Source organism: Pteropus alecto, unplaced genomic scaffold (genome assembly GCF_000325575.1).
Source record: "Pteropus alecto unplaced genomic scaffold, ASM32557v1 scaffold388, whole genome shotgun sequence".
Classification (NCBI taxonomy): Eukaryota; Metazoa; Chordata; class Mammalia; order Chiroptera; family Pteropodidae; genus Pteropus; species Pteropus alecto.
Genome location: NW_006441398.1, coordinates 275,029 through 301,598, shown reverse-complemented (window position 1 = coordinate 301,598; position 26,570 = coordinate 275,029). Strand labels below are relative to the sequence as shown.

Sequence of the window (26,570 nt, the reverse complement as noted above, 5' to 3'; positions counted from 1 at the left end):
CCGGCGTCCAATCTCTGCTCATGTATTATCTTACAGGGGCCACCTTTTCTCCTTCTGAGATCCACAAAAACTGCTTATTCCTAGTTTCTGTCTCTTGTTCCCTGTTTGTTATTTTTACAGTCCCAAGCACTGTCTAAAATCGATTGAATTCTGGGACCTGGACAGGCTAGGCTGACACCACCTTTGAACAGACACAAAGTGGGCGCAGGCTGCCTCATCAAATCAAAGTCCCGATTCTGCCATTTACTAACTCTGTGACCGTGGCCAAATCACTTGATCTTTCCAGGCCTCAGTTTTTTCATCTGTAAGATGTCCTCTTTTTATAAGATTATGGGGCAATTTCAGCAGATCAGAGCCTGATGCACAATAACTTTATTTACCCAAACTTTACTTATTGTTATCATTTCTAGCTATATGCTCAGTACCTTGAACAGTAGGCTCTCAATAAGTGTTAAATGAATAAGTGAATGAACACAGGACATAGGTGGGGGTCAAATAAAAATATTTTGGGTGACAATAAGTGTCAGGAAGAAAATAAAGTAGGCTGACTTGGCGGGTGGCGTTGGGGTCAGCATCAGACGAGAGATCAAAGGAAGCCCTTAGAGGACGTGACAGTGGTGTTCCCTCCCCTCCCCTGGCTGCAGAACTCTGAAGACCTACTGGATAAGCAAAGGCAGTGCCTTCAGTACCAGCATCTCCAAGCAGGAGGCGGAGCTGAGCCCAGAGATGATCTCCAGGTAGGGGTGGCTCGAAGGTTGGGTGGGCGTGGGGTGGGGGTATGTAGTCTTACCAGACCCATGTACCCTTCATCCCCATCCACAGCGGCTCCTGGCGGGATCGGCCCTTCAAGCCCTACAATTTCTTGGCCCACGGCGTCCTCCCTGACAGTGGCCACCTGCACCCCTTGCTCAAGGTCCGCACGCAGTTCAGGCAGATCTTCCTGGAGATGGGGTGAGCATGGGGCCGGGGGTGGAACAGGGCCAGTCGCTGGGCACAGGCAGGGCAGTCAAGCCACATCTTCCACCAGGTTCACCGAGATGCCAACTGACAACTACATCGAGAGCTCCTTCTGGAACTTCGATGCGCTCTTCCAGCCCCAGCAGCACCCAGCGCGCGACCAGCATGACACCTTCTTCCTGAGAGGTCAGTGGGACCTGCTTCGCTATCAGAAGTGTCCGGCCTGGACAGAACCTTTCAGGTGTACCATTTTACAGAATAAACACCATCCTTCTCAGCATGGCCAACACGTCAACCAGTCACGTCATGTGAGCCGGTTACATCAACCTCTATGATCTCCTTCCACCTGCCCTCCTGCCCACCTCAGGGCCTTTGCCTATGTTATGCTTTCTGCTGAGAACTATATTCTCTCAGATCTTCATGGCAAGCTCTGACATCAAATGTCCATTCATGTGTCACCTCAGAGGGGCCACCTTGACATACCTTTGTCCCCCTGAAATCTAAAGCAGCTCACCCTTAGTCTTCAACCTTGGTTCCTGTTTATTATTTTCTTTCACAGTCCTTGGTACTGTCTGAAATTGAATGACTCCACAATGGTGGTTGTCTCCCCCACCAGGAGGAGGGCAGGTGAGGCCGTTAGGTGCTTATTACCTGGCCAAGAGCAACAGCAGCATTGCCATTGTCGTTGTACCCAGAATTAGTAAGCACTCACTACACCCTAATCACTGTTCTAATCTTCCTGTTTAACTATAAGAAGTAGCACTGTTGGCCCGTTTACAAACGAGGAAACTGAGACTCAGGGAGGGAACGCTTGTCCAGGATCACACAGCTTGGAAGTGCTGGAGCCTGGATTTGATGTCAGGCTTTTCGGGGCACCAAAATTGCATCTCTGGAAGGGTATCTTAAGAATTTACATATTCGCACAACAAATGGTCCCTGAGCCCCTCCTGTTTGCTGAGGTCTCTTAAACACCTGGGTGACAGCCATGAACAAGACAGAAGTCCTTGCCCTGGTGAGACCTGGTGGGGGAGACGTGTATTAAATCCTGAGTAAGCTGTAAGAACAGTAACGTAAGATGGCAGTAAATGCAGTGGGGGAAACTGGCATTGGGAAGAGGGGCCGTCAATTTAAAATAGTCGGCTTAAGCAAAGACCAAAGGAGGTGGGGGAGGGGGCCAGGTTTGGGAAAGGGAATGGCCAGTGCAAAGTTCCTGAGCCTAGGACATGCGTGGTGTGCTCACATCAGCTGAGAGGCCCGTGACTGGAAGGAGTGGTGAGTTAGGAGTGGGAGAGGCAAGGGTAGGGAGGTGACTGGATGTCACTGAGGGGACTTTGGCTTTTTCTCCCAGCGATATGAGAGCTATGGACAGTTCTAGGCAGAGAGGAATGTGACTGACTCAAGTGTTTACCAGGTGCCCTGTGGCTGCAATGGCGGGGAGGGCAGGAGCTGCACCTGTCACTGTCTGTTTGCTCTGTAGTAGCTGTTTGAGAAATGCTCCTTGACTGACCAGATGATGCTCTGTCCTGATCAGATCCCGCCGAGGCCCTGCAGCTCCCCATGGACTACGTCCATCGAGTCAAGCGGACCCACTCCCAGGGTGGCTATGGCTCGCAGGGGTGAGGCAGGACCACCCTGGGGTGTCGGGAAGGAGGTTGGGACCCCGAGGGCATCAGCACAGACTTCTGGATTTTCTCCTGAAGGTACAAGTACAATTGGAAGCTGGATGAGGCCCGGAAAAATATACTTCGCACACATACCACGGCGGCCAGCGCCCGTGCCCTCTACCGCCTGGCTCAAAAGGTGTGGCTGGGCCTGGGCAGTGCAGGGGACAGGAAGGGGCTGGCATACTGACCTTCTGACCCATGCCCTGGCCTTGCCTGCCTATCACCTGCAGAAGCCCTTCACGCCAGCCAAATATTTCTCCATTGACCGAGTGTTTCGGAATGAGACCCTGGATGCCACACACTTAGCCGAGTTCCACCAAATCGAGGGTGTTGTGGCTGACCATGGCCTCACCCTGGGCCACCTCATGGGCGTCTTGCGGGAGTTCTTCACCAAGCTGGGTGAGCATGCAGGTCAGGGCAGGCAGTGTTGGTGGGGCCTCAGCAGGATGCCTGGGTCACCAGCCTTGTCCTCCACCCAGGTATCACCCAGTTACGCTTCAAGCCAGCCTACAACCCCTACACCGAGCCCAGCATGGAGGTGTTCAGCTACCACCAAGGTCAGGATGGGACCCGTTACTGGGGCAAGGAAGGAGATATCAGGCTGTCCTCTCTCAGCCTGGGTCCCCTCACTGCGAAGCCCACACCCCACCTCCCGAGCTCACTGCTGAGCCCGACATCACTTACACAAGCTATCCCATTCTTCTGCCCCCACAGGCTTGAAGAAGTGGGTAGAGGTCGGGAACTCTGGGCTCTTCCGCCCTGAGATGCTGCTGCCCATGGGACTCCCCGAGAACGTGTCAGTTATAGCCTGGGGCCTCTCCCTGGAGCGGTGAGTGCCCAAACCACTTAGGATGTCTGGCCGCCTTGCTCAGGCAACTTGCCAGTCAACAGACCTTCAGCACCATCCATTCATTCATTCACTGACAGACTTTAGTGAGCACCTAGTGTGTGCTCTGTCTTATGCTGTGAATAAACAGCACACATCCCTGTCTCCGTGAAGCTCGGGTCCTAGTGAATTGATAAGAACGATAAGTAAATTCAACAAATAGTGCCTAGAGCGTGTCTGAGAGCAGTAACTACTATAGAGAAAACACAGTAAGGAGAGCTAAGGAGAGGAAGTTGTCAGGAAAGACCTCAGCATCTGAGCAAAGACTGGAGCTGGATGAAGGGGTAAGCCGGGAAGAGACCTGGAGAAGAGCATTCCAGGCAGAGGGAACTGCTAGTGCAAAGGCCCTGAGGCTGGAGTGTGCCTACTGTGTTTGGAGAACAGTGAGGAGGCCATTGTGGCTGGAAGGAGGGGTGAGTGAGGGGTGTGAGAGGGAGGAGATGAGGGTGGGGAAGTGATAGAGCAGATCATACAGTGCCTTGTGGCCTCTGGGAGGGCTTGGACTTATACTCTAAGGAAGGTAGGAGCCTTTAGAGAGATTCTGATCAGAGTACGACCTGACGTAGTGTTAAACTGTATCTCTTCTCTCTCAAGCCCCACAATGATCAAATACGGCATCAACAATATCCGGGAGCTGGTGGGCCACAAGGTGAATCTGCAGATGGTGTATGACAGCCCCTTGTGCCGCCTGGATGCTGAACAGGGATCCCTGCAGGCACAGGAGACCACATGACATGGGCCACCCTGGACAGGCCACCTTCCCTGAGCCCCCGCTTCCAAGCCCGTTAACATCTCTGGCTAGTGACCCCCTTTTATTTATGATGCCTCTGTGAGGCCACCCCCACCTCCCCACAGCCCCTGGTATCTCCTCTTCCCCACCCGCCCCAGGGTCATGGGCAGGGGAGGAGGTAATACGTTCATTTTGATGTCCATCTTTGAGGGTGGGCCCTGGGGAGTCCTGCAGGCAGCTGCTGGCTAATAAAATGGGCAGTTGCACTCATCTGGTGCCTTTTCCTTAGGGGTGGAGGAGTTCTGTTGGGTCCCCTCAGCTCATAGTGCTGCTTGATGGAAAACCTGGATGCTAGTGTGAGGGGTGGTGGGTTGAGGATCTTGGGTCCTCGGGTCTTCCTGGCCAGCCTCAGCCAAATACCCCCTGGGGAAGATGAGCTCTACTAAGCATTTACTGATTACCTGCTGGTGCCAGGCCCTCTCCTAGGGGAATGAAACAGAACCCCTACCCCTACGGGAGGGATATTTGGGAGTTTTTAAAAGCTGTATGCCCCCCTGCCCTTAAAAGACTTTTAGACCAATTTTAGGTTCACAAAAAAATTGAGTGGAAGGTACAGAGAGTTTCTGTATACTCCCTGCCCCAACCCTCGAACAGCCTCCCCCACTATCAACATTCCCACTAGAGTAGTGCCTTTGTTAAAACTGATGAACTTACATTGACATATCATTACCTGGGGTTCATAGTTGATGGTTCACTCTGTGTGTTGTACATTCTATGGGTTTGGACAAATGGATGGTGACATGTATTCATCATTATGGTATCATACAGAGTATTTTCACTGCCCTGAAAGGCATCTGTGCTCCACCTGTTCATCCCTCCACCCCACACCCCCGAAAGTTTCTCTTTAAAAAAAATTCTCATAAGGATTTCAAATGAGCCCAGAATAGAGAAATAAATAGGATAAAGTTCCAAGAGCCCTGCACTCCCATTGAACAGTGATTTGGATCTCACATTTGAGCTTCATCTCTGGTATGTTTCTGGAAATATTTTAAAGCAAGTCCCAGCCACCAGTCACTCACCCCATGTTTTCAGAGGCAGTGCACTTAGTGAAGCTGACAGCTGGGGCCGTGGGTGTCATGGTCCCAGGGCCCTGTGGGTACCAACCTCCTGAAGGCTTGTCAGTCAAATCTGTATTTCAAATTAATTCAGTCATATAGAAAAATACCGATTCATGCAATTAATGCACATTTCCTAAGTGCCAACATTTCATGAGCTGAAGCCTCCGTAGTGGGCAAAGTGGAGTTAGGATTCTGCCCTCTGGAGCTGATGGGGGGAGGCACTTGGGAGACATGATAAACAGATAAATACAGAAATGGGTAAAGGCTTTACCAAAAAAAGTAGCTGAGGACAATGAAGAGCATATATATATATATATAACAGCACAATTCAGTAAGTGCCCAGGAATTCATCCCACCCTGTTTGAATCTGAACATTATAGTATTTGCTTTGGATCTTTCATCATATTTTAGACCTATGTGACCAATGGGTTTGAAGACCTTTTGAGTTTGTCCTAGTTCCTTCTGCCCTCACCCTGCTGAGGTAATTACCCACTCCTGAATTTGGTATTTATCATTCTCATATGTTTTAATATTTATACTACTTATATGTTTTGTTCTCACAGGACATGATTTTATTTTGCACGTTTTAAAAAGTTATACAAATGATGCACCATAAAAATTAACATTGTGTGTGTTGCTTTTGTTTTGGTTCAGTGCACTTGTGTTTGGGTGTGCATGCCTTTGAGATTTTTTTCGATAAATAATCCTCCAGTCTTCAAATCCGATGCTGTGGGAAGATGTGTTTTAAGTTGTGACTGTGCCACAAAATACTAATGTTAGCTACTGTTTATTAAACTCTTGGTGTGTTCTAGATGTTTTACCCTGAAAATCTTACAATAGCCTGATGTTTTAGATTTTTATCACCTCAATAGTAGATGAAGACAGGTTTTGAGAGTGGCAGTTTTATGATCATTGTTGTGGGTAAAAAATAGAGCCCAGGTTCAAATCCATGTTTTCCAGAAAGTAGGTGTCAAGATGTGTGCCGTAGTGTGTGTGGCCTGGGACATAGCCCTGCACAGAAGGGCTGATTAATGTGAACGGATTCCTACTGCCTCCACATGGACACTGTGACAGGTGTCCCAGAGAGAGTTCCCTCCTCCTCAGTCAACTGAAACAAAACCCTGACCCTTTACCTTGGCCTCTAGCCCAGCCCCTGCCCAATCTCAGCCTCCTCAAATCTCTAATTTCTCTCTCCAGCAGACATGGCTGCTCCTCAAACAATTTATGGCATTTGCATACACCTATTCAAACCTTTTTCCGATTTTTTAATTGGGTTAGTTGTCATTGAGCTGCAAGAGTTGTTTGAGAATGTTGGTACAGGCTCTTGGATTTATATTTTGCAAATATTTTCTAGTCTATGGCTCCTCCTGTGCCAACAATAATGTTTACTATTAAGGTATTATTGTTACTACTACCATTATTATTAAGGGATATGGGTCCAACTTTTTAAGGGCCAGATCCCGCTGTGCTTTCAAGGAGCTTCTAGTTATGGAGTGCATAGGTAACTGATTTAAGGAGGTAAGTGCATAACTCTTCCACTAGTGGCGATAAATTATCAGGGAACAGCAAAGGTCAGAAGTTTTTATTGAAAAGATTACTAGGGGCAGAGCAGATAAACTGAAATGTAATGAACGAACGCAGGGTCCGCTGGATTCCCGTTACCCTCGTTGGATCCCAGAACCCCACAATAGCGCGCTTAGGAGCGTACACGGAGACCATCCCCTTCCCTGGACCGCGCCCGCCGCGCGTGCTGAAGTTCATACTTCCCCCTTCTGTGGACAACCCAACCGCCGCTTAACGGCCGGCCCCGCCCCTCTGTGCGCGCACGTTCCCCGAGCGTGGCGAAGGCAGGGCGCGCCGCAGCACGTGCGCGGGGGCGGGCGGCGGGGGCGCGCACGTTCCCCGAGCGTGGCGAAGGCAGGGAGCGCCGCAGCACGTGCGCGGGGGCGGGGCCGGAAGGGGGCGGCGCGTGCGCAGAGGGCAGAAGGCTCAGACGAGAAGGCGGGAAAAGGCAAGGTGGAGCGACAGGGAGTACGCCGCGCTTGTTTCCTCCGTGCGGGCGGCGGGCGGACAGTCAGGGAACGGCCGCGATCTCGGAATTCCACAGCGTACACTCCCCCCGCCACTTGTCTCCTGACATCGAGGCCACCCCTTGCCTGGCCGGGCCCGAACTTCCTGACTGACCGACCGGGCCCTGACTGATGGACGGACAGTGTGACTGACGCGCTGACAGTGGTGCCAGAAGTTCATACTTCCACTCACGGCGTGTGGCAGGAGCAGTGTAGAGAGGGGCTCAGAAACCCATGCGCCGCACCCGATTTTTTTTATTCTCCTCCCTCCTTTCTCTAAGGACTCCAGCTGACGCACACACCAGTTAGGAGCCCAGACGCCCCGGCGCCCCTTCCGGAGCACCTGCCCTCACCCCGGCCTTTCCAAGTTTCCCCACTTCTGTCCTGCTCTCCAGGCTCAGATTCCCCCCACCCCAAGCCCCCAGCTTCGTGGTGCCCACTCCAGCTCTGCCCATCCCTTCTGTGGGTCCCCACCATGTCGCAGCGGCCCCCGGATGTGCCCGGGGCCTAAGGGGCGGGAGGAGGGGATCTGACCCTCCCTCCTTCCGTCTCTCAAGCACTGGCTGTGCTCACAGGTGGACATGTCTTACGTAGAATACAAGGACCAGGAGCCACAGCCGTTGGAGGAGAGCAAGGAGCAGCGGCAGGGCGAGGAGAGCCGTGAACAGGAAGCTGGTCGTGGTCCAGCTAGGTGAGGAAGCCCCCTGCCCAGCAGGTCCAAACAGACCCCTGGGTCCTTCTTCACCCGTTTCTCCCCCAAGACCTTACTAGTGTCTGCTCTTGGTAATTTGTTCCACTTACTGGTTGAGCGTCTCTCATGTGCCTGGCACAGTGCTAAGTGCTAGGGACACAGCAGTAGTGAGCTGACACTATAAGAGGAGATAGATTGTAAACTCAAGAATATATAGTAGTCAGGATGCTAACACTATGTGAAAAAATAGGGAGAGAGTGACAGGTAGCCGGATTAGATCAGAGGAGGGTCAGGAAGGGCTTCATGGAGGACGTGACAATGCAGATAGGGAGAACTATGCTACAGGCAGGGGAACAGCAGCTGCAAAGACTGGAAGAGGACTGTTGGAGCAGTGTGAATAAGAGGGAGAGAGTAAGATATAGTCAGACAGGTAATAGGAATTTGGATGTTAATTACCCACGAAAAGGTTTGGAATAGAGGAATGATGTGAAGTGACTATAGCAGAGTGGTGACTATTGTTAATAAAGTTTTATTGGAACACAGCCCCTATGGTCTATGGCTGCTTCTGCAGAGTTGAATTGTTGCAGAAGCAGCCATAGGCCATTATAGTTCACAGTCTTCTGGACTAAAGTATTAAAAGGCTCCCTCTGGCTGCCGTGTAGAGAATAGATTATTAGTGCAGGAGTGGAAGTTGGACCAGCGAGAAGACAATTGGAATAATCTAGGTGTAGGATGACTCTGATTTGGCCCATGGTAGATCTGTGGAGGTGATGAGAAGTGGTCAGATTCTGGATGTATTGAAGAAGCTAGAACTGACAGAAATTGTTAATGGATTAGATGTTGGAGTGAAAGAAAGAGCAGTGTCAAAAAAGGTTTTGTCTTACACATTTAATAATTCATTTATTAATTCACCAAATATTTATTGAAGGTTGGCTTTGTCTAGACCAGACTCGGGATACAACAGTGAACAGAATCCCTTCTCTCTGGGAGCTTTCTGTCACTTAGTCATGTGTGTGTTTAATGTTCCTCCATGTCTTTTTATTTCTTGATAATTCATTTCTTTTTAGCATTGAATAACATTCCATTGTGTAAATGTACCACCATTTATTTATCTATTCACCTATTGAGAGACATTTCGGTTGCTTCCAAATTTTGGCAGTTATGAATAAAGCTGCTATAAACATTCATGTGCAGGTTTTTGTGTGGAACTAAGTTTTCAACTCTTTTGGGTAAATACCAAGAAGCATGATTGCTAGATCATATGGTAAAAGTATGTTTGTTTTGTAAAAAACTGCCAGACTGTCTTGCAAAGTGGCTGTACCATTTTACATTCCTGTACCTGTTGGTCCACATCCTCACCAGCATTTGTTGTTGCCAGTGTTTTGGATTTTCACCATTCTAATAGGTATGTAGTGGTATCTCATTGTGTTGATTTGCAGTTTCCTGATGAGGTATGAAGTTGAACATTTTTTCCTATGCTTATTTGCCATCTATATATCCTTTTTGGTGGAATGGCTGTTCAAACCTTTTGCCCAGTTTTTAATCAGATTGTTTTCTTACCGTTGAGTTTTAAGAGCTCTTTGTATACTTTAAATACCAGTCCTTTATCAGTTATGTGTTTTACAAAGATTTGCTCCCAGTCTGTGGGTTGTCTTATCAATTCTCTTAACAGTGTCATCTGCAGAGCAGAAATTATTAATTTTAATGAAGTCCAATTTATCAATTTTTTTTTGGTGTTATAGCTAAGAAGTTGTCATCAACCCCAGTGTCACTTAGATTTTCTTCTCTGTTATCATCTAGGAGTTTTATAGTTTTGTATTTTACATTTAAATCTATGATCCATTTTGAGTTAATTTTTGTGAAAGTTGTAAGGTCTGTGTCTAGCTTCAGTTTTTTGCATGTGGATGTCCTGTTGTTCCAGCACCATTTGTTGAAAAGAATTTCCTTTATCTATTGAATTTTCTTTGCTTCTTTGCAAAGATCAGTTGACTATATATGTGTGGATCTATTTCTGGGCTTTCCATTCTGTTCCATTGATCTATTGTCTGTTCTTTCCCTGATACCACACTAACTGGATCACTGTCGATTTATAGTAAGTCTTGAAATTGGGTGGTGCCGGTCCTCTGAGTTTGTTCTTCTTCAATATTGTGTTGGCTATTCTGAGTCTATTGCCAAGTTGAATTTCTAAAAGATAGATAATTTTTTAAAAAAAAGTAATGTGATTTCAACTGGTGGCAGGTGCTGTGAAGATACAAGGCAGAGCAAGGAGCGACTAGAGTGACAAGGAGTTCAGAGTAGTTAGAGAAGTTCTTTAAGGTGGTCACAGGACAAGGAGCCAGCAGGAGGCATCTGGGGGCCCAAACATGCAAAGTCCCTGAGGAAGGAATAAGCTGGGTGTGCTCACCAAACAGCGAGGAGGCCAGAGTGTCAGGCATTGTGATTGATAGCAGGGATACTCGGGTTCCACCCAATATACTCTCCCAGTGCTTCCATCTGATGGGAAGGCAGATATTGAACAAGTACTGAGACAGAGGAGATCTAGGAAAATGTTTCCCTGTGAGCAGCCAGCCTGAATGGGGAGCCAGGGACAGTGCCCTTGAATAAGCAATGCTGAATTAGAAGATGAGGATGACTGGGTGCTGAGTGAGCATGGGGGTGGAAGGAGGAGCTGAGAGAGGAGCTTATGCAAAGCCATTGCACATGGTGAAGGCAGCCAGTGTGGTTGAGTTGGGGTGTGAGTGCAAGAGGAGGGCTGGAGGGCTTGGCAGGGGTCAGGTCACAGGGCATTTTGTCAGCTTATGGACTTTGTCCTGAGGACTTTTTGGGTAACAGCTTTTTTGAGATAGAATTCAGATACCATACAATTCACTTACTTAAAATATACAATTCAATTGTTTTTAGTATATTCACAGAGCTGTGCAACCATCACCAGTCAACTTTATAACATTTTTATCACCTCGAAAAAATCCTTGCACCCCTTAACCATAACCCCCGAGTTTCTGTATCCTCTCCAGCTCCTGTAACCACTACTCTACTTCCTGTCTCTACGTATTTGACTCTGCTGGACATTTCATATTAATGGAATCATACTTTGTGACACTTCTTTCCTAAGCACAATGTCCCAGGGTTCATTTTGTTGTAACATGTATCAGAACTTCATTCCTCTCTATGGCTGAAAAATATTTCACATTGTGGACCTACTACATTTTATTTATCCATTCAGTGGCTGATGGACATTTGGATTGTTCCTGCTTTTTGACTCTTGTGAGTAATGCTGCTATGAACATCCATGTACAAGTTTTAGTGTGGACGTAAGTTTCGATTTCTCTTAGGTAGATACCTAGGAGAGGAAATGCTGGGTTATTAAAGAGAGATGCTCAGGTTCCTATTATAAAAAGACACTGGCTGCTTTGTGGAAAATGGGTGGGAGGGGGCACAAGTGGATATAGGGTGATCAGGTGGGAGGCTCCTAGGTGGGGTGGCATCTAGCAGGACAGATGGAGAGAAGCCCTGGCAAGGAGTGGTCATTTAGTGGGGCATGAGGAAGGGGATGAGCCCAGGATGTCTCCCGGCTTGTGTGCTCACAAAACAGCAAGAAGGCTGGCATGTCAGGTGTTGTGATTGGCTATAGGGATACCTGGATCCTGGTATGCTATGGTATGCTGGAGCCGGCTCCTACCAGCTCGCAAGAGCCAGTTCTACACATCTCTTCTCAACACGGCATTTTGCGACTTCCTATTGGTAGCTTGAAATTGGCTATAGTCTTTGCACCATGTAAATTGGCTAAGTTTGTTTGCCTTCTCTCCCCCGCTCACCCAGAGAGCCAGTTGCTAAATGCTTATCATCACACCACTGGCTCCCCACTTTCTGGCTTGGAGTGGTTTCCAGCAGATGGTGGTTTCAATGGCAGAGGCAAAAGCATGAGTTCTGTTTTACCCTTGTTGAATTTGAGGTGGTCGGGGACATGTATGTGAACTGTCCAGGATATGGTTGGACTTTCTGACCTGGAACTCAGGGTGGGGCCAGGGGCTGGAGATGGTGTTGGAGGCATCAATTGTTTCAGTGGCAGCTGTTGGGTGAATGAGCTCATCACCTGGGGAGAGAGAGCTAAGGCCAAGCTCAGGACAGGGCGCTGAGGACTTCAGGCCTAAAGCCAGCTTTCCCCTACTTCCCAGATTACTCCTCAGTTGTAAAGCAGGCTACAGGGTGGGGTGGTTTCCAGGTATGTGCTGTCACATGGAGACCAGAAAAAAGGAAATGATTGAAGTCATTTGTTTGATAACATCTTTCTGCAAATAGCATGTTTAGTTAGACCCAATCTAAGTGGTGAAGAGACACAGACAATTGCAAATCATTGTGAGACTTCAAGGACTTCCACAAGAGCTTTGGGCCGAAAAACAGATGGTTTAGAACCAGTTCAAGAGCCAGTTAATAGATCCAGCAGCAGACACTCAGCAACATGATTAAAATGTGAACACGCTTTGGGAGAGAAAAGCAGAGGGTGAGGAACGGCTCAGCAGCTTCAATTCAGACCTTCCCCCTTCCTGGCTGTACTTCAGCAAAACCTCGTTTTGCCCAAGCGCCAGATATTCTGTTGTGTTCCTCCTTGAATATTTGATTAGCTTGCCTCCCCTCCTGGGACTGCCGCCTGCGGTGGTCATAAGTGGCTGGCGGATTGTTTACTTGTATATCTGTTAGAGGCCATGGAGGGAGGGCCCCACCAGCGGGGCGGCTCTGGCTCACACACCTGCCAATCACAGCTTTACCTGGAGCGAACAGATGGTCTCTTCACTTAGACCCATTTCCTCCTCTGTTCCCGGGCCCCCTGCCAGCCTGGTCCCTGCTTGGGAACTATGTCCTAATCCTCGCAGCCAGCCGAATTAGGGACTCCTTAGAAGGACAGACCATAATAGATGAGCATGGCAATGTGTTCACAGTCCCCGCTCTGATCCCCCACCGCCCGACCTGCTGTGTTGGGCCGACTTCCATTTCCTGGCCTCCGTCCAGTGTTCTGCAACAGAAGCAGGCCCAGGAACGGGGGAGCCAGGGGAGAGGACACTGTGCATTTTGTTTATTGAAGTTAATTGGTGAAAGCAGGCCCAGGGAAGCCTCTGATTCATTAGCATCCTGATTAATATGCAGCTGCTGAGTATTTAGAAAAATGAAATGGAAAGGAGTAAATCCCCAAAGGAGAGGTTGGAAAAAATCAAGAGGCTCTCTGCAGACGTCTGATGCAGGCCTTTGTCCCACAATGAAATTTGTATCAGCAGAATTCAAATGATTTTTTACCATTTGCATAGCTGCCATGAAGAACCATTCCAGCCTCATCCCTGGAGCCTGAGAAAGGAGCGACTTTGAACCATTAGCAGCTCAAGCGGGTTGTGAGCAGTTACACAAAAAGAAGCACCTGGTTCTATCATTGATTTTAATTTCAGGATCCTTACACTGCCTGGCCAACAAGGCAACTATGGGTACAAAGAGGCTTGTGAGCAGAAATTTTATACCCGGCTCTGCTCAGGCAGTGGTTTATTCATTTAGGTATTCGGCAAACATTGGTGATGCCTTTGGTTGAGTAGAATGTAGGCCTCTGCCCTCCCTTCAACCTGCACTGTGCCCTGGGGGAAAAGGGGGAACTGATAGGAATAAACTGGGAGTGTTGTGATCAGTAGGTGAAGGTGCCATGTGGATTCATGAGTGGAAGCTCTGAATGTTGCCTTGTAAAGTTGGCAGAAAGGGAAAGTCATTTCAGGCAAAGGCTGATGGGTTTGGTGAAATTGCGGAAGGTTCCAAATTGCTGGGAGTGGAGAGTGGAAAGAGAGTAAGGCTGAAAAGAGATGGTAGAGGCCCAGGGCCCTGGAAGAACTTGGGTGCTGTGCTAGGGAATTTAGACCTGATCCCATGGCTGGTGGCGGCTCTCATAGTCTGTGGAGCAAAAGTGGGACATCAGATTGCATTCTGAGATTGTTGGGGCCCAGGTGAGAATGATAGGTGCAGAGTTGCAAATGATTAGATGAAGAGGAGATGATGGATTTGAGAGCCATTAAGGAGGTGGAAATGAGCAGATTTCATGACAGAATATAGGACAGGGACAGGCTGAGCTCCAGGCTGACTGCTAAGTTTCTGGCTTGGGAACCAGGAGGCTTTCGCTGAGGGGAGAGAGGACAATATCAGGTTGGGGGAGAAATGACAATGTTGGTGTACAAATGTGGAGGAGTTTGAGATGCCTCTGGGACAGCCAGATGAGAAGGGCCTGGAGGATACGTCATTGGGAGCTCAGGAGAGAGGTGTGGGCTGGGGACAATAAGTTGAGGAAACATGGAAGTGTAGATGGTAGTGAAAGCCCTTGCTAGTCATTCATTCATTTGACATACTTTTATTACTCCTATCATGAGGGGTAGGTATGGGGATATGAAGATGAATGAGACCCTGTCCAGCCCGCCGGAAGGCTACAGGGGAGGCTGAGGTGCGGGCTGTGACACTGTTGGTGCTGTGTGCATGTAACCCAGCCAGAGAAGACTTTCTAGAAGAGGCAGAACTTAGGCAGGGAAAGGGACTGCCGGGACATTCCTGGCTACAAGAGTGCCTTTGGGGAATGACAGGTTGTGCATTGGAAGAATGGGGGTTGGAGGTTGGCAGGAGAGACCAGCAGGGAGGATGCATGGGCAACCAGGCTGCCAAGGACCATGAATGTGGGTGTAAAAGGAAGAGAGGAAAGAGAGAGCCTGGGAACAGCATGTGTCAGGAATGGCAGGGAAGGTGGTCAACAGTAACAGCTGCTGCCAAGAATCAAGGGAGGTGTCTGCCAGGTGTCACTGGGGACCTTGGGAGTTGCTACTTCATTTGAGAACTGAGAAGCAAGTGGGAGGTGAGAAAATGTGCTCAGAAAGTGTTCGCATCTCTTTCTAGAACCTTAGTGGTGATGAGGAGTAAGGAGGGAGGTAGCTGGCTGAGGGAGACCTGGTATTTGAGGGGAAAGAGAGCAAGAGATTGTGTGTGTGTGGTTGTGGGGCGTGTGTTGTGTTTTTATAATGCAAGAGACTCCATATGACATGCTGGGGTGTGTGGGGGGTAGTAGGCGGGGTGGTGATGAGGAGTAAGGAGGGAGGTAGCTGGCTGAGGGAGACCTGGTATTTGAGGGGAAAGAGAGCAAGAGATTGTGTGTGTGTGCGTGTGCGTGTGCGTGTGTTGTGTTTTTATAATGCAAGAGACTCCATATGGCATGCTGGGGTGTGTGGGGGGTAGTCGGCGGGGAGGAAGACCAGCCAAAGGGAGAGGTCAAATATACAAGATGACAAGATACAGGTTATGGGTTGGGAACCCAGAACATCTCGCCGGCCCTCCAAGCTGAGAGTTTGGGAAGAGGAATGGCAGTGTGGATACATTTATGAAAGGCAATGGAGGGGGTTATTGGCCCGCACTGTTTCTGTATCTGCTCAGGGGGAGGGGAGGCAAGTATGGGGTCAGGCACGGGAAAGTTGTACAGATTTGGGATGGCTGATGGGAGGAGAGCACAGACAGGATGCCCAGTGGCCCTAAGGACCACCCTGAGGCTGGAGAACAAGACCTTGTAGTGACTCTGTTCATAGGGTCTTGATTTCCTCCAGTGTCAATCAGATTCCTGAGTGTGAGAAAAGAGACAGCGCTTGGTTGCAGAGAGCCACGGCAGGTGAGAGGATGTGACACAGAATTGAAAGGAAGAGGAGCTGAGGCCACCAGCCAAAAACTAAAGTGATGGAACCCTAGGCTGAGAACAGGAGGGCAGTTAGTGCTTGAGGTCTCAGGGAAGTCAAAAGCCAGGTGTTCCTGAACCCATGCCTCAAGCTCCATCACCATCATGAAAAGCATAGCTGTCCTTCTAAAAGCACTGTGTTCTCCGCACACATCCGGATATTACAAAAATCTGAATATTAAAATGTCACCGTGTCCCATGTCTGAATTTGTGTCCTGCTTCACCTCCCCTTAGGAAAGAAAAGTAATGGAGGCATGAAGGTCATAAATTCCTTAGTAAACCTTTGTTCTGCCACAAAACAAACATCTTTTTACAAGAATGCTAATAGAGCCTTTAGTTGGTCCGTTGTTTTCTAGCTGACATAAATTTTTGCTCTAGAAATATTTGCCTCAATTGGAGATACTTTCTTGTCTTAAAATGCATTGGACAATGCATCGTGCTTTGGAGGCAGGTAAACGTGCATGCTTTGTGGGAAGCCAGAGGAGGAGGAATAGATCTGATGGAAGGTATCTTTCATTCATGCAACAAACAGTGGAGGACTTACTATGTGCTGGATGCTGAGAATGTGAAGATAAACAGGACCCAGCCCTCAGGGGAGATAGGGATGTGAGCAGTGACAAGCTCATGTAGTGAGAGATGGGCAAGAGGATCCTGGATGGCTTCTCAAAGGAGACGATGGTCTGGCTAGGTCTCACTGGTCGAGTCAGAGAGCAGGCACAAAGGTGCAGAGGCAAGAAACAATCTGGCAAGGAGTACATGAGGACCAGCATACAGCCGAATCCTTGGGCCTGAAAACTTTTGTGCAGATGAGAGTTCTGGCCACCCAGCCTCTCGTGTACTGGGGTTTCACCATGCTTGTATTCTCAGCCAAAATGGAAGAGTTCAGGCAGTCATGAAAAAGCCAAGAAAAATAGTTTTGTGAAGAAAGCATCGAAAAATCAAGATGTGTTTTTCTAAGTAAAGAGTTCCTGGCTTGTGGTGATGGCCAAATTTATGGTTGTATGTGAACTGGTATGTTCAGGAACCGCTGCGGGGGCACTGAGGACCCAGGAGGAACCAAGACAGGGCGTGTGAGTCAGGCCAGCTGGGTGCCTTTCCTAACTCTGTCACAGACTGGCTAGTGACTCTGAGAAAGTGACCAAGCTGAGTCTGTGTCCTTGGCTATCAGGTAAAGATGAGTGGACAGACCCCAAAGCCTGGTCATTAGGATGTGGTGACATGTTGCCTAGCAGATGGAAAATGCTGACAGATCAGATAAAGCAGAGAAACAGCAAAAAAAATAAAGCTTACCTTAAACATTTTATCTTAATTTAAAACAAGGGGTCTGCTGATCAGATTGCAACTTTTTTTCATACACCTCATTCATAATGCATTACCTGCAATTTCCAGTTTTGTTTTTAAAAAAGCGAAAACTTACAGGCCCTGTCAAAGTGATCTGTATACAGAATCCTAGATTTTTATGGTCTTTATCCCAGTCTATAGTTGTCTCCCCCATACCTAATTTATTGATCCAATTTAGCTTTATTAGACAGATGTCGATTTTTATGCCATTTCACTGGCTAACATATTTAATTGAATTACATCATTATAGTCACGTGTACAGTGTAGGACAAATGTAACTTTTTTTGTGCATTAAAAAGTCTTTTAACAAATAACTCTTGATGGGCTGCCTCATCTGTTATGAGCAGAGACCTGCAGGTACACGAGTCCCAAGTGGGCTGTAGGCTTCAGGCATCACCCAGGAGATTTAGAAAGGGATGGAAAGGTGTGCAGCAGGTTGGTGACAGGAAGATCCTGTCAGGTGGATCTTGTTCTGGAAACTGAGGTGGATTTTGTGTGTGCCTCTAGGTCTGTTTTCTCAGTCATAAAATGTGGATACTGTCTGCCTCTCAGGGTAGGTGTGTGAATGAAATAACCAAGCATCGCCCACAGGAGACACACAACACTGGTTCTCCTCCTACCGTCAAGCTAATACAGATCAGCCACTGACCTGAGATCAGGTTTGCTGCTGACCTCAGTATCCTGTACTTTCAGAAGTCAGGTTTCTAGCCCCTCTATCGCCACCTCCAGTGCCAACCGCCAGCTGATGATGCTGGAAGGGAAGTCGGGACCCTACTTCTCCTCTCTGGACTCCAGCATCGAGATCCTGAAGAAGAGGGCCCAGGAACTGATCGAAAACATCAACGAGAGCAGGCAGAAGGACCATGCACTCATGACCAACTTCAGGGACAGCCTCAAGATCAAGGTGACAGATTCCCCCCCCACACACACACACACTATGAAGCCCCAGGGGCGGGGCAGGGCAAGTTCTTTTGTAAAAGGTGAAAAAGGGAGGGACTGAGCATGTTATGCACCCAGCATGGTGCCAGACAATTTGCATATAATACCTCGTTTCACCCTTCTAACAATCCTGTAAGGAAGTGATTGGACCCATTTTATAGATGAGAGAAGTAAGACTTAGAAATAATTTGAGTGAGAGCCAGGATGATGGACCAAGGTCCATCTGCATCTACTAGTTTCACTCCAGGGCTAATGGCTATAGGAGTAGGGGTTGAAGCATAGGCTGCATTAACACAGCCATTTATCCTCCAGAAGTCAAATGGTTAGTGATGCGAGAGTAGGGGTTGCTGGACATGGCCAGGGCTTATGTCTAACAAAGCCTGGTGTTATGTTCAAGTCTGATGTTAATGACTGTTCCTGATGCTTCTTCAGAATGCACAAGGGATCCCATGAGTGGGACATCTCTTAATGACAGGTTGACTTTTTATCCCCTTTTTTTGCCCCCGCTCCCATCCCTACCAGTAAACACATTGGTATAGCATAGAAAATTGAGAAGCAGAGAAAGCTGTAACAAAACAGAAAAAAACATAAAAACATTCCTATGATCTCACTCCCCAGAGGCCACTCTGTTGCATTTGTTCTAGTCTCTGTTATGTATCTACTTCCTAACCTGGTGGAGCCTATACTATATAATTTTGCAATCTAAAAAAATTTTTTTTAATATAGGCAATTTCACCCCAGTCACTAGAGTTGTTTTTACCTTTTTTATGTAATAAAATACAGAAATTTTAGAGAGCCACTTAGAACACATCTTACGATGCCTCTGGTTTGATATTCTAAGAACATGTCTTATTGTTTAAAAGGTTTCGGACCTGACAGAGAAGCTGGAGGAGAGGATGTATCAGCTTTATAATCACCACAACAAGATCATTCAGGAAAAGCTCCAGGAGTTCACCCAGAAAATGGCGAAGATCAGCCATTTGGAAACAGAGCTCAAACAAGTGTGCCACACAGTGGAGACCGTGTACAAAGACCTGTGTGTCCAGCCAGAGGTATGATTAAACCCACACAGGGGGCACTGCCTGAGGAGAGTTGTATGGGCTAAGGTAAAAGTAAGTGTCAACAGAAAGTAAGGACATTAGCGCCCTGAAGGGGCCACTAACAGTAAAGTCCTGGGTGCTCCTACCATCTCACTGTGGTCTTGTGCTCCCCTGCAACATGATATGTTGGAACCAAGATGCCAGCCCATTGTTATTTCCCATGGCTGTATGTACAGGTCTGTGGTGACAGAAAAGATAAAGTCCTCTCCGCCCACAGCCCCAAGCAGGTTTACTGATTACAGCAGAGCCAAAGACACAGACAGGGGCCAGATCACTGGGGTCAGGGTGGGGGACTCCCAGCCACATCTGAGCACCTCATGCTCCTCACACATGTTTGTTTTTCCTATGAATGAAAGGACTTCTCGGGTGGTTACAAGTAAATGTAACCCAATACTGTGGGTCAGACATGCAGATTCTTTATTATTCTCTCTTCCCTCATTCTGACTCAACATCCAGAATAAGGCACTTACTCCCCTAGATGGGAGTGTCAGAGGGCACACAAGGAACTCTTGGCGTGCAGGGGTTTGCGTGGTCAGGCACCAGGTCAGTGGATCTCACAGAAGTTGTTTCCCTGTCACTTTCCTCCCTCGCCCTACTCCCCATCAAGAGAGCTTCTGTTCCAGGGTAAGTGGAGCCCATTCCCATCATGGTGAAAAGTGGATTGAGACACTTGATGCAGAGAGTCCCATCTTATTTTTAAGGAGTACATTTGAGTGACTTCAAAAGGGAAATTTTGATATTGAAAAGTCAGTGTCTCTCACCTCCCCCCATAAAAATTGGCTCCATCTGCCACCTCCCTGAGTAAGCTCAGAGCATAGCAGCTCCCTAGGAAGAGGCTCAGGACCATCCGGGCACCTGGGTGAAGTGTGATCACTTGCTGGTGGTGAATGCCTGGATCCCTGTGATTGCCTTTCCAAGGATCAGAGCATGAATGTCGTGAGTCCCTGGACAAGGTAAATACAAAGTCAGTTTGGAGTCTTAACAGTTCACAACTTCCCTTTAAATTCAGTCTTCATGTCCCCTCCCCAGGCTACTACTTTGGAAGAACAGACCCACAAAGATGGCGAATGCTGACAGCTTCTAGGAGAGTCACCTCTTAGTGACAGCCACCCAGAGAAGGCTCAGAGGCCACTGTTCTGGCCACATTGAGAAAATTGTTTTTCACAGTTCTATAATGCATCTTGGCAAAAAAAAAAAAAATTCTAGCTCTTTGTGCAGACCCAAAAGGCAACGGGTCCAGCTGCTACCATGGGCCCAGCTTTGGTACCCCCAACATATGGACAATTCACCTACCCCAGTCCTGCACAGTTCATTAAATGTTTGATTTTCAACCCAGCCATGTTTCCTTCCCACTGAGGTAGAGAGCTCTGACGGGCTCTGGGAACACATCAGGCCCTTTCTCACCCACAGAAGGGACAGGAAAGCAAACATTAAATCATTGCGTGTCCCAGTTGATCTCCCCCCACCCTGAAGCTGCCACCCACATCCCACAGGACAGAAGGCAGAGATTACCGCCTTTCTTTTATGGAGCAAAATAATTCTGTTTACTTTCTAAGTGCATACCTCACCCCATCCCTCTCCTTAAAACAATCTGAAGACGCCCTCTGCTTATCCTCAGAGTCATTCCTACACCTGTAGGATCCCCCCACCCTTCCCTTTTGCCATTTCTGGAATATCCCATCCAGAATAGCTTACAAAAGCTATTTCACACTTTGCCCAGGGAGCTCTTACACCTCCCTTGAGGCCTAACTCAGTCCCACTTTCTAAGAGACAAGTGCTTGCCCCTCTTACATCCCTCTGTTTCTGCCTGGCTCACACTGGATTGTACTTTTTTTTTTTCCCCTTTTTAATTACCTTTTTCCATGTCTGTATTCCCATGAGGCAAGGGGTTCTGGGCCCAATGTGAGTCACAACCAGTTGCCAGGTGCAAACACCACAGTCTGCAAATGGTTTAGCATTTTCCTTTTTTCTCTTAACATGGAGTGGTGATGCCTGTGTATACTATCACTCCCTGCATCACCAACTCACTGAGCGCTGTGCTTTACTCCGGAGCTGCCCAAAGAGGCCGTCAGCAGTCTTGGGAACACCCATCCTCCAAGCATCATGAAGGAAAGGCCAGAGAGCCCCTCACCTCAGTCCTAGTGTGAGCCACTCCAGATGAGGATACAGTGGAACCTGCTCCAGGTCATGCTGCCAGAGGTGACAGCTGGGAGTAGGACTTCCATCTGCTGTCCCCGCCCTTCCTTCCTGGCTCTCTTCCCCAGACAGTAAGGCCAACTGTGACCACGCCCATTCCCCAAAGGATCCAGCCCCTACCTTCATAGGTGTTCACGGCCTCTAGGTTCATGGCGTGCCGGATCACATGATACTCGTCAGAAATCCCATTTCCCCCCAGCATGTCTCGGGCCTGGCGAGCGATATCCAGGGCCTTCCCACAGTTATTTCTCTTGAGCAAGGAGACCATTTCTGGTGTGGCCCTGGGAATGGCACAGATATGTAACTAGCATTGGTTGCAAAGAATTGACCCTGCTCTAGGTATCCAGGTTCCCTTACACCCTGAGAAAGCCAGACAGAGGGAGGATTCTCTGAGTTACAGTCACAGCAGTAGACACCAAACTCCTAATAAGGGACAAATAGGGTAGGCCCTGGCCCATCAAGGCCAAGAGGGAGAGAAGGGATGGGTTCCCAGGAGCCACCAGCAGAAAGGACTTTTCTCCCCAGAGCCAGCCACCATGCCCAGAAGAAGCATGGGATCCTTCTGCCGCAGCTGTCCCCTTCCTCTCCCCCCACAAGTGGTCCCTACTTGTCTTGATCCTTCAAGCGGCCAAGCTGCAGGCAGGCGTGAAGGCCCAGCGTGATCTCGGTGAGCATGTCTGCCAGCTTCTTCTGAATCAGCTGGTTCTTGGCCAGTGGGACACCAAATTGGATTCTAGGCGGGCAAGGTCAAGGTAAGTTCAAGAGGGGGAACCACTGGCTCAGGAAGCCTTCCTAGGCTGTCTCAGCCCCTGCCGAGCTCTCCCTGGCCCTGTTGTTAACTCAGCCTGTCACTGCTCAGATGGACCTCCCTGGCCATTCTGCAGAGCAGGGAGCTTAGTTCTGGTGGGTTGAAGCTAAGGAGTCACTGGTGGGGTACAGGATGGAACCTGAGCCTGCCCCCAGGAGCTCTCACAGCAGCAACTACTCACCTGTCTAGGGTGTATTGACGGGCTGTGTGCAAACAGAAATCAGCAGCTCCAAGCACACCCCAGGCAATGCCATACCGGGCGTTGTTTAGGCAGCCGAAGGGACCCTGTAGGAGGATTGAGAGAGGGCCTCAGCCTCACCCAGGAGGAGCTGAGAGGGACTGTGCGGAACCAGTTCTAAAGTAGGGGAATGCCCACTCCTCAGACACCTAGACGCAGAGTCAGTGTAAACAGTGGGGAGAATAGGGAATTCAGGGGAGCCCTTTAAATACCAAAGCTCATGCACAGCAGGCCTTGCTCAGTGCCTGCTCAGTCTTGATTTGTATACAGGTCTACCAGCCCAAGATCTTCATTGGCTGCTCAGATCTAGAGGGTGGTATAAGGAGACAGGAAGATGTGCATGTGCCAAAGGATTAAGTTGGTTCAGGCCCATGAGTCCTGGGTAGAGCCAGTATGAGCAAGATAGTCACCAAAAAGGGGCAGTACACAGGAACCATGTCTGTCTGGTCCCCAGCCGCTTCCCCAGCATGGGGCCTACCCAAGAAGGTGAACCAGCATATGACCTGACACCAGTTCCCAAGGTGGCTTCTGCTCACCGCTAGCCCCGAAGCGTTGGGCAGCAAGTTCTCCTCTGGCACCTCCACACTATCCATGATGATCATGCCCGTGGCCGAGGCCCGCAGGGAGAACTTGCCCTCAATCTTGGGGGCTGAAAGGCCCTGCATCCCCTTCTCCAGCAGAAAGCCCCGAATGCAGTTATCTTCACACCGAGCCCACACTACAAACAGGTCGGCCACAGGCGAGTTGGTGATCCTGGAGGCAGGACAGGCAGTGAAGGTCTGGCCGCCATCCCTCTGCCCCGCCCACCTACCTGCAGCACCCAGGACCCTCACCAGGTCTTGGCCCCACTGAGGGTGTAGGTCTTGCTGGATGGGTTGTGGAGGGCTCTGGTTTCCATGCTGCCAGGGTCACTACCATGGTTGGGCTCTGTGAGCCCGAAGCAGCCCAGGAGCTCCCCTTTGGCTGTAGGCACAAGACAGTGTTACAAAGCTGCCTGACCCCCATTCGTGCCCTCAATCGAAAGTGTCAGCCTCTCCACCAAGCTAGGCTAAGGCAGATCTGGCCCTGCCCTCATGGCACTTCCAGGTGATGGAAAAGTTCCCCTACCCAGGCTATAGTCATGACGGTGAGGGGCCCCACAGGAGTCAGGAAGAAGTCAACTAAACTGTCTTGAAGAACAGTGAAAAGGAGTTAAGCAGGAGGAGGCATGGAGAAGAGAAGTCCTGGCAGTGGGAAAAGGATGTGCAAAGGCCCAGTGATACATTTAGAGAATTCGAAGTAGCTGAGTCTGACTGGGGCAGAGCAGTCAAGAGTGTTGACCAGAGGCCCACTCACAGGGGGCCTTATGGACCCAGTCAGGAAGTTAAGACTTTAAACTTTGGTCTGGGATGGGGGAGACAGAAACCAAATCAAATAATGGTGGTAGGAAAAGGCCAGAGAGTCAAGAGAGACCTAGGAGGTAATGGTCAGGATCGGATGTGTGGGTGAGGTTCAGGCTCTAGCAGGGGATCCAGGTGGTCACTGGTGCTATCCATGAGGTGAGGACAGAAGGCAGGCTCAAGGGACAGCCCCACCCCTGATTTCCAGACCACTGGGACTGTCTTCTGCCAGGCTCCATGGGCAGCGGGCAGCTGCTCACCCAGCTGGGGAAGGTACTTCTGCCGCTGCTCCTCACTGCCATATGCATAGATGGGGTGCATGACGAGGGAGGACTGGACACTCATCGTTGACCTGTAGCCACTGTCCACCCGCTCTAGCTCCTGGGCCAGAAGCCCATAAGCCACAGATGAGGCTCCAGCACAGCCATACCCTGGTAGGGGAGAGGAAGAGCTAGGGCAGGGGAGGACAAAGCCTGCCCAGCTGGAACAGTGACTCCTGAGGTCCAAGAGACAGAGATACACAGGCACACCCAAGGAGGGGGCAACAAGCTGGCTCTAGTTTGAGGGTTTATTCGCTTCAGCCCCACAGTCAACAGAGGGATAACAGCCTTGTTTTACAGACTGGCAAACCCAGGCTCAGGGAAAGGAAGGGGCTTTCTAGCACACAGCTTGGGTTGCAGAGTGTAGAGAGAAACTTGTCCTTACCTTTGATTGTGGGGCCTAGAACACCAAGCTCCCCCATCTCTGAGATGATCTCCCGGTGAAAAACTTCAAAGGAACAGATGCTCAAGTTCAGGCCCTGCCCTAGCCCACTGGAGCCCGCACCCCAGGGACAGAGGAGGCAGAGGTGATGTGTATGGTGGAGGGTGCCCACCAGCCCTCTTGGGCACCTTCGTTACGATTGGCCAGCAGGATGCGGGTCATGAGACGCTCCTGGCAGTAGGTGCGGAAAGTGTCCCTGATAAGGATTTCATCCGCTGTCAGCTGCTCCTCCAGCACAAGGGGGTCTCTCCAGTCAAACTCTGGACGCAAGGCTGGGAGAGGGAACAGGGGCTCAACTCAGCCCAGCCCACCCAACACCGAGCCCTCCTCTCTCAGAAACTTCCACCCCAATCTGGCTCCTGGCGGATGTGAGTTGCAAACAGGTCTGGTAAGATGACCTTTGTCTGAGAAACTCACTTGTCTCAGCGCCTTCGACCTAGCCACAGCCCTGCCTCCCCGCCCCGGCAGCCCTCCGACTTCGGGACAGAGCCCACCCGGGGCAGACAGCTGGACAAGGGCCGCAGACGCACGGCGCGACAAGGGGTCCTTACTCTTGGCGGGTCGGCTCTCTGTCTTCTTGCCCTTCTCTGCAAACACAAGACGAGAAAATCAACCCGAGAAAGTCCCCGAGTCTTCAGTTCCACCCTCCCGACCCACCCCTGACCCGGCACTGACCGGTCTGTGCTGACGCCGAGCCCCACGCGCGTAGGAACCTCTGATGGTGTCCGCTGCTCAGCAACCGGGCGAAGACGCCTCTCAAGGCCATGTGGGCAGCGGGCAGACCAGCGTAGCAGCCACGGCTGACCTGGAGGAGCCGGGGTATCAAAGCGGAGCGGCTTCCACCCGCAGTCCTGGCCCCTTGCTCCTCTCTCCCCTCCAGCCAGTCCCTATCTGGTGCCTCTTTGTTCCCACTACTGGTCACAGAGCGGCTCAAAAAGGCTTTTGATCTCGGGAGGGGGTAGGAGGGGCGGAGGCCGAATGGGGCTTCTCATTGGTTCGTCCTGGGACCTGCTCCTTCACGGCTCTGCATTTTAAAAGGGCAATGGCAGGCTTTCCTGTGAAAACAGGCTTGTCCAAGGCGAGGCACTTTAGCTCTTTTAAGGAGCAGAACGAAGGAAAGGACGAAAGGCGAGTGCCCCAACCCGATTGGCCAGCTGTATTCCTGTTCTGATTGGCCCTGGGGGGGGGCTCGGCCCACTCTTCGTTGGTCAATTGAAAGGGACGCGTGCTAAGGGATTCTGGAGTTAAACTAGGAAACTGAGGCGGGAGAAAAATAAGCCCTGAAACCCAGAAGGCCAGACCTCGAGGTCTCCTCTGATGGGGCGCTGTGTGTGTGAGGAGGAGGTGGGCTATGAAAGGAGAGTGATCTCACTCCAACTTGTCTGCTAGTCTGTCCCAGGAAGCAAATGTAGCCGCGTGTGACTGTATGTGTGACTTGGTGTGATTCCGTGTGTTATGTAATTCTGTGCATCCATGTGTATGATTGTGCCTGAGTGACTATATATCTGTATGTGGTGGGACTGACTATGCCTGTGACGTTTGAGACTGTTGACTGTGGGTGGTTTTGTACCTGTGTAACTGTGACTGTCTAAATATCTTTGCATGTGATTTCTTATCTGTGTGATTGAAAGCTTGTGTAATGGTAATCTTTGTGATTGTGTGTCTATGTAGTACTGTGTGTATGACTGTGTTGTGATTTTTCCCCCCTAGGTGTGGCTATTACCTTTGTAATAATTTTACTGGATATTTGTATGTATGTTTGTGATTATGTGTATCTAAATGTGTCAGTGTGGTTTGGTCTATGTGCAGTTGTGTGTGATTGTGTGCCTGACTGTGACATATGCCTGAGTGAGCGGCTTTGCTCACCTAGGTCACTTTTAAGAGCATTTGTATGGTGTACATTTGTCTGGCTGCATCATGTTTGACCATCTCTGTATCTGAAAGACACACATCTACCATGACG

General features: G+C 49.5%; 3 protein-coding genes across 6 annotated transcripts in view; 2 read left to right on the top strand and 1 right to left on the bottom strand.

Moving 5' to 3' along the window:
* FARSA (phenylalanyl-tRNA synthetase subunit alpha) overlaps positions 1 to 5,978 on the top strand; it is a 9,598-nt gene extending 3,620 nt beyond the window's left edge. Inside the window, exons 5-13 of the mRNA XM_006918740.3 lie at positions 645 to 737; positions 823 to 951; positions 1,028 to 1,143; positions 2,489 to 2,573; positions 2,658 to 2,757; positions 2,852 to 3,020; positions 3,101 to 3,178; positions 3,336 to 3,450; positions 4,102 to 5,978. Coding sequence (XP_006918802.1) covers positions 645 to 737; positions 823 to 951; positions 1,028 to 1,143; positions 2,489 to 2,573; positions 2,658 to 2,757; positions 2,852 to 3,020; positions 3,101 to 3,178; positions 3,336 to 3,450; positions 4,102 to 4,240 — 1,024 coding nt within the window. The 3' untranslated portion in view covers positions 4,241 to 5,978. The remainder of the gene's footprint in view (positions 1 to 644; positions 738 to 822; positions 952 to 1,027; positions 1,144 to 2,488; positions 2,574 to 2,657; positions 2,758 to 2,851; positions 3,021 to 3,100; positions 3,179 to 3,335; positions 3,451 to 4,101) is intronic.
* Positions 5,979 to 7,400: 1,422 nt separating this feature from the next.
* SYCE2 (synaptonemal complex central element protein 2) lies at positions 7,401 to 20,555 on the top strand. Its single transcript, XM_025051640.1, has 4 exons — positions 7,401 to 8,115; positions 17,879 to 18,089; positions 18,988 to 19,176; positions 20,254 to 20,555. Exons 1-4 carry the CDS (start codon positions 8,006 to 8,008, stop codon positions 20,296 to 20,298), a joined length of 555 nt encoding a protein of 184 aa, XP_024907408.1. The 5' UTR covers positions 7,401 to 8,005; the 3' UTR covers positions 20,299 to 20,555.
* On the bottom strand, positions 19,606 to 25,572 carry GCDH (glutaryl-CoA dehydrogenase). 4 transcript variants are annotated; one of them, XM_015594766.2, is made up of 12 exons: positions 25,283 to 25,572; positions 25,159 to 25,194; positions 24,736 to 24,879; positions 24,551 to 24,613; positions 24,106 to 24,276; positions 23,300 to 23,429; positions 23,003 to 23,219; positions 22,410 to 22,513; positions 22,028 to 22,153; positions 21,541 to 21,701; positions 21,079 to 21,164; positions 19,606 to 20,168 (listed from the first exon to the last, which is right to left on the bottom strand). In XM_015594766.2, the coding sequence occupies exons 1-12, from the start codon at positions 25,371 to 25,373 to the stop codon at positions 20,145 to 20,147; spliced, it is 1,353 nt and encodes a 450-aa protein (XP_015450252.1). In that variant the 5' UTR covers positions 25,374 to 25,572; the 3' UTR covers positions 19,606 to 20,144. The 4 variants fall into 4 exon arrangements, with proteins under 4 accessions (XP_015450252.1, XP_006918801.1, XP_024907406.1 ...); XM_006918739.3 differs by lacking the exon at positions 21,079 to 21,164 and having other exon boundaries at positions 25,283 to 25,566; XM_025051638.1 differs by lacking the exon at positions 19,606 to 20,168 and having other exon boundaries at positions 21,015 to 21,164.
* Positions 25,573 to 26,570: the final 998 nt, after the last annotated feature.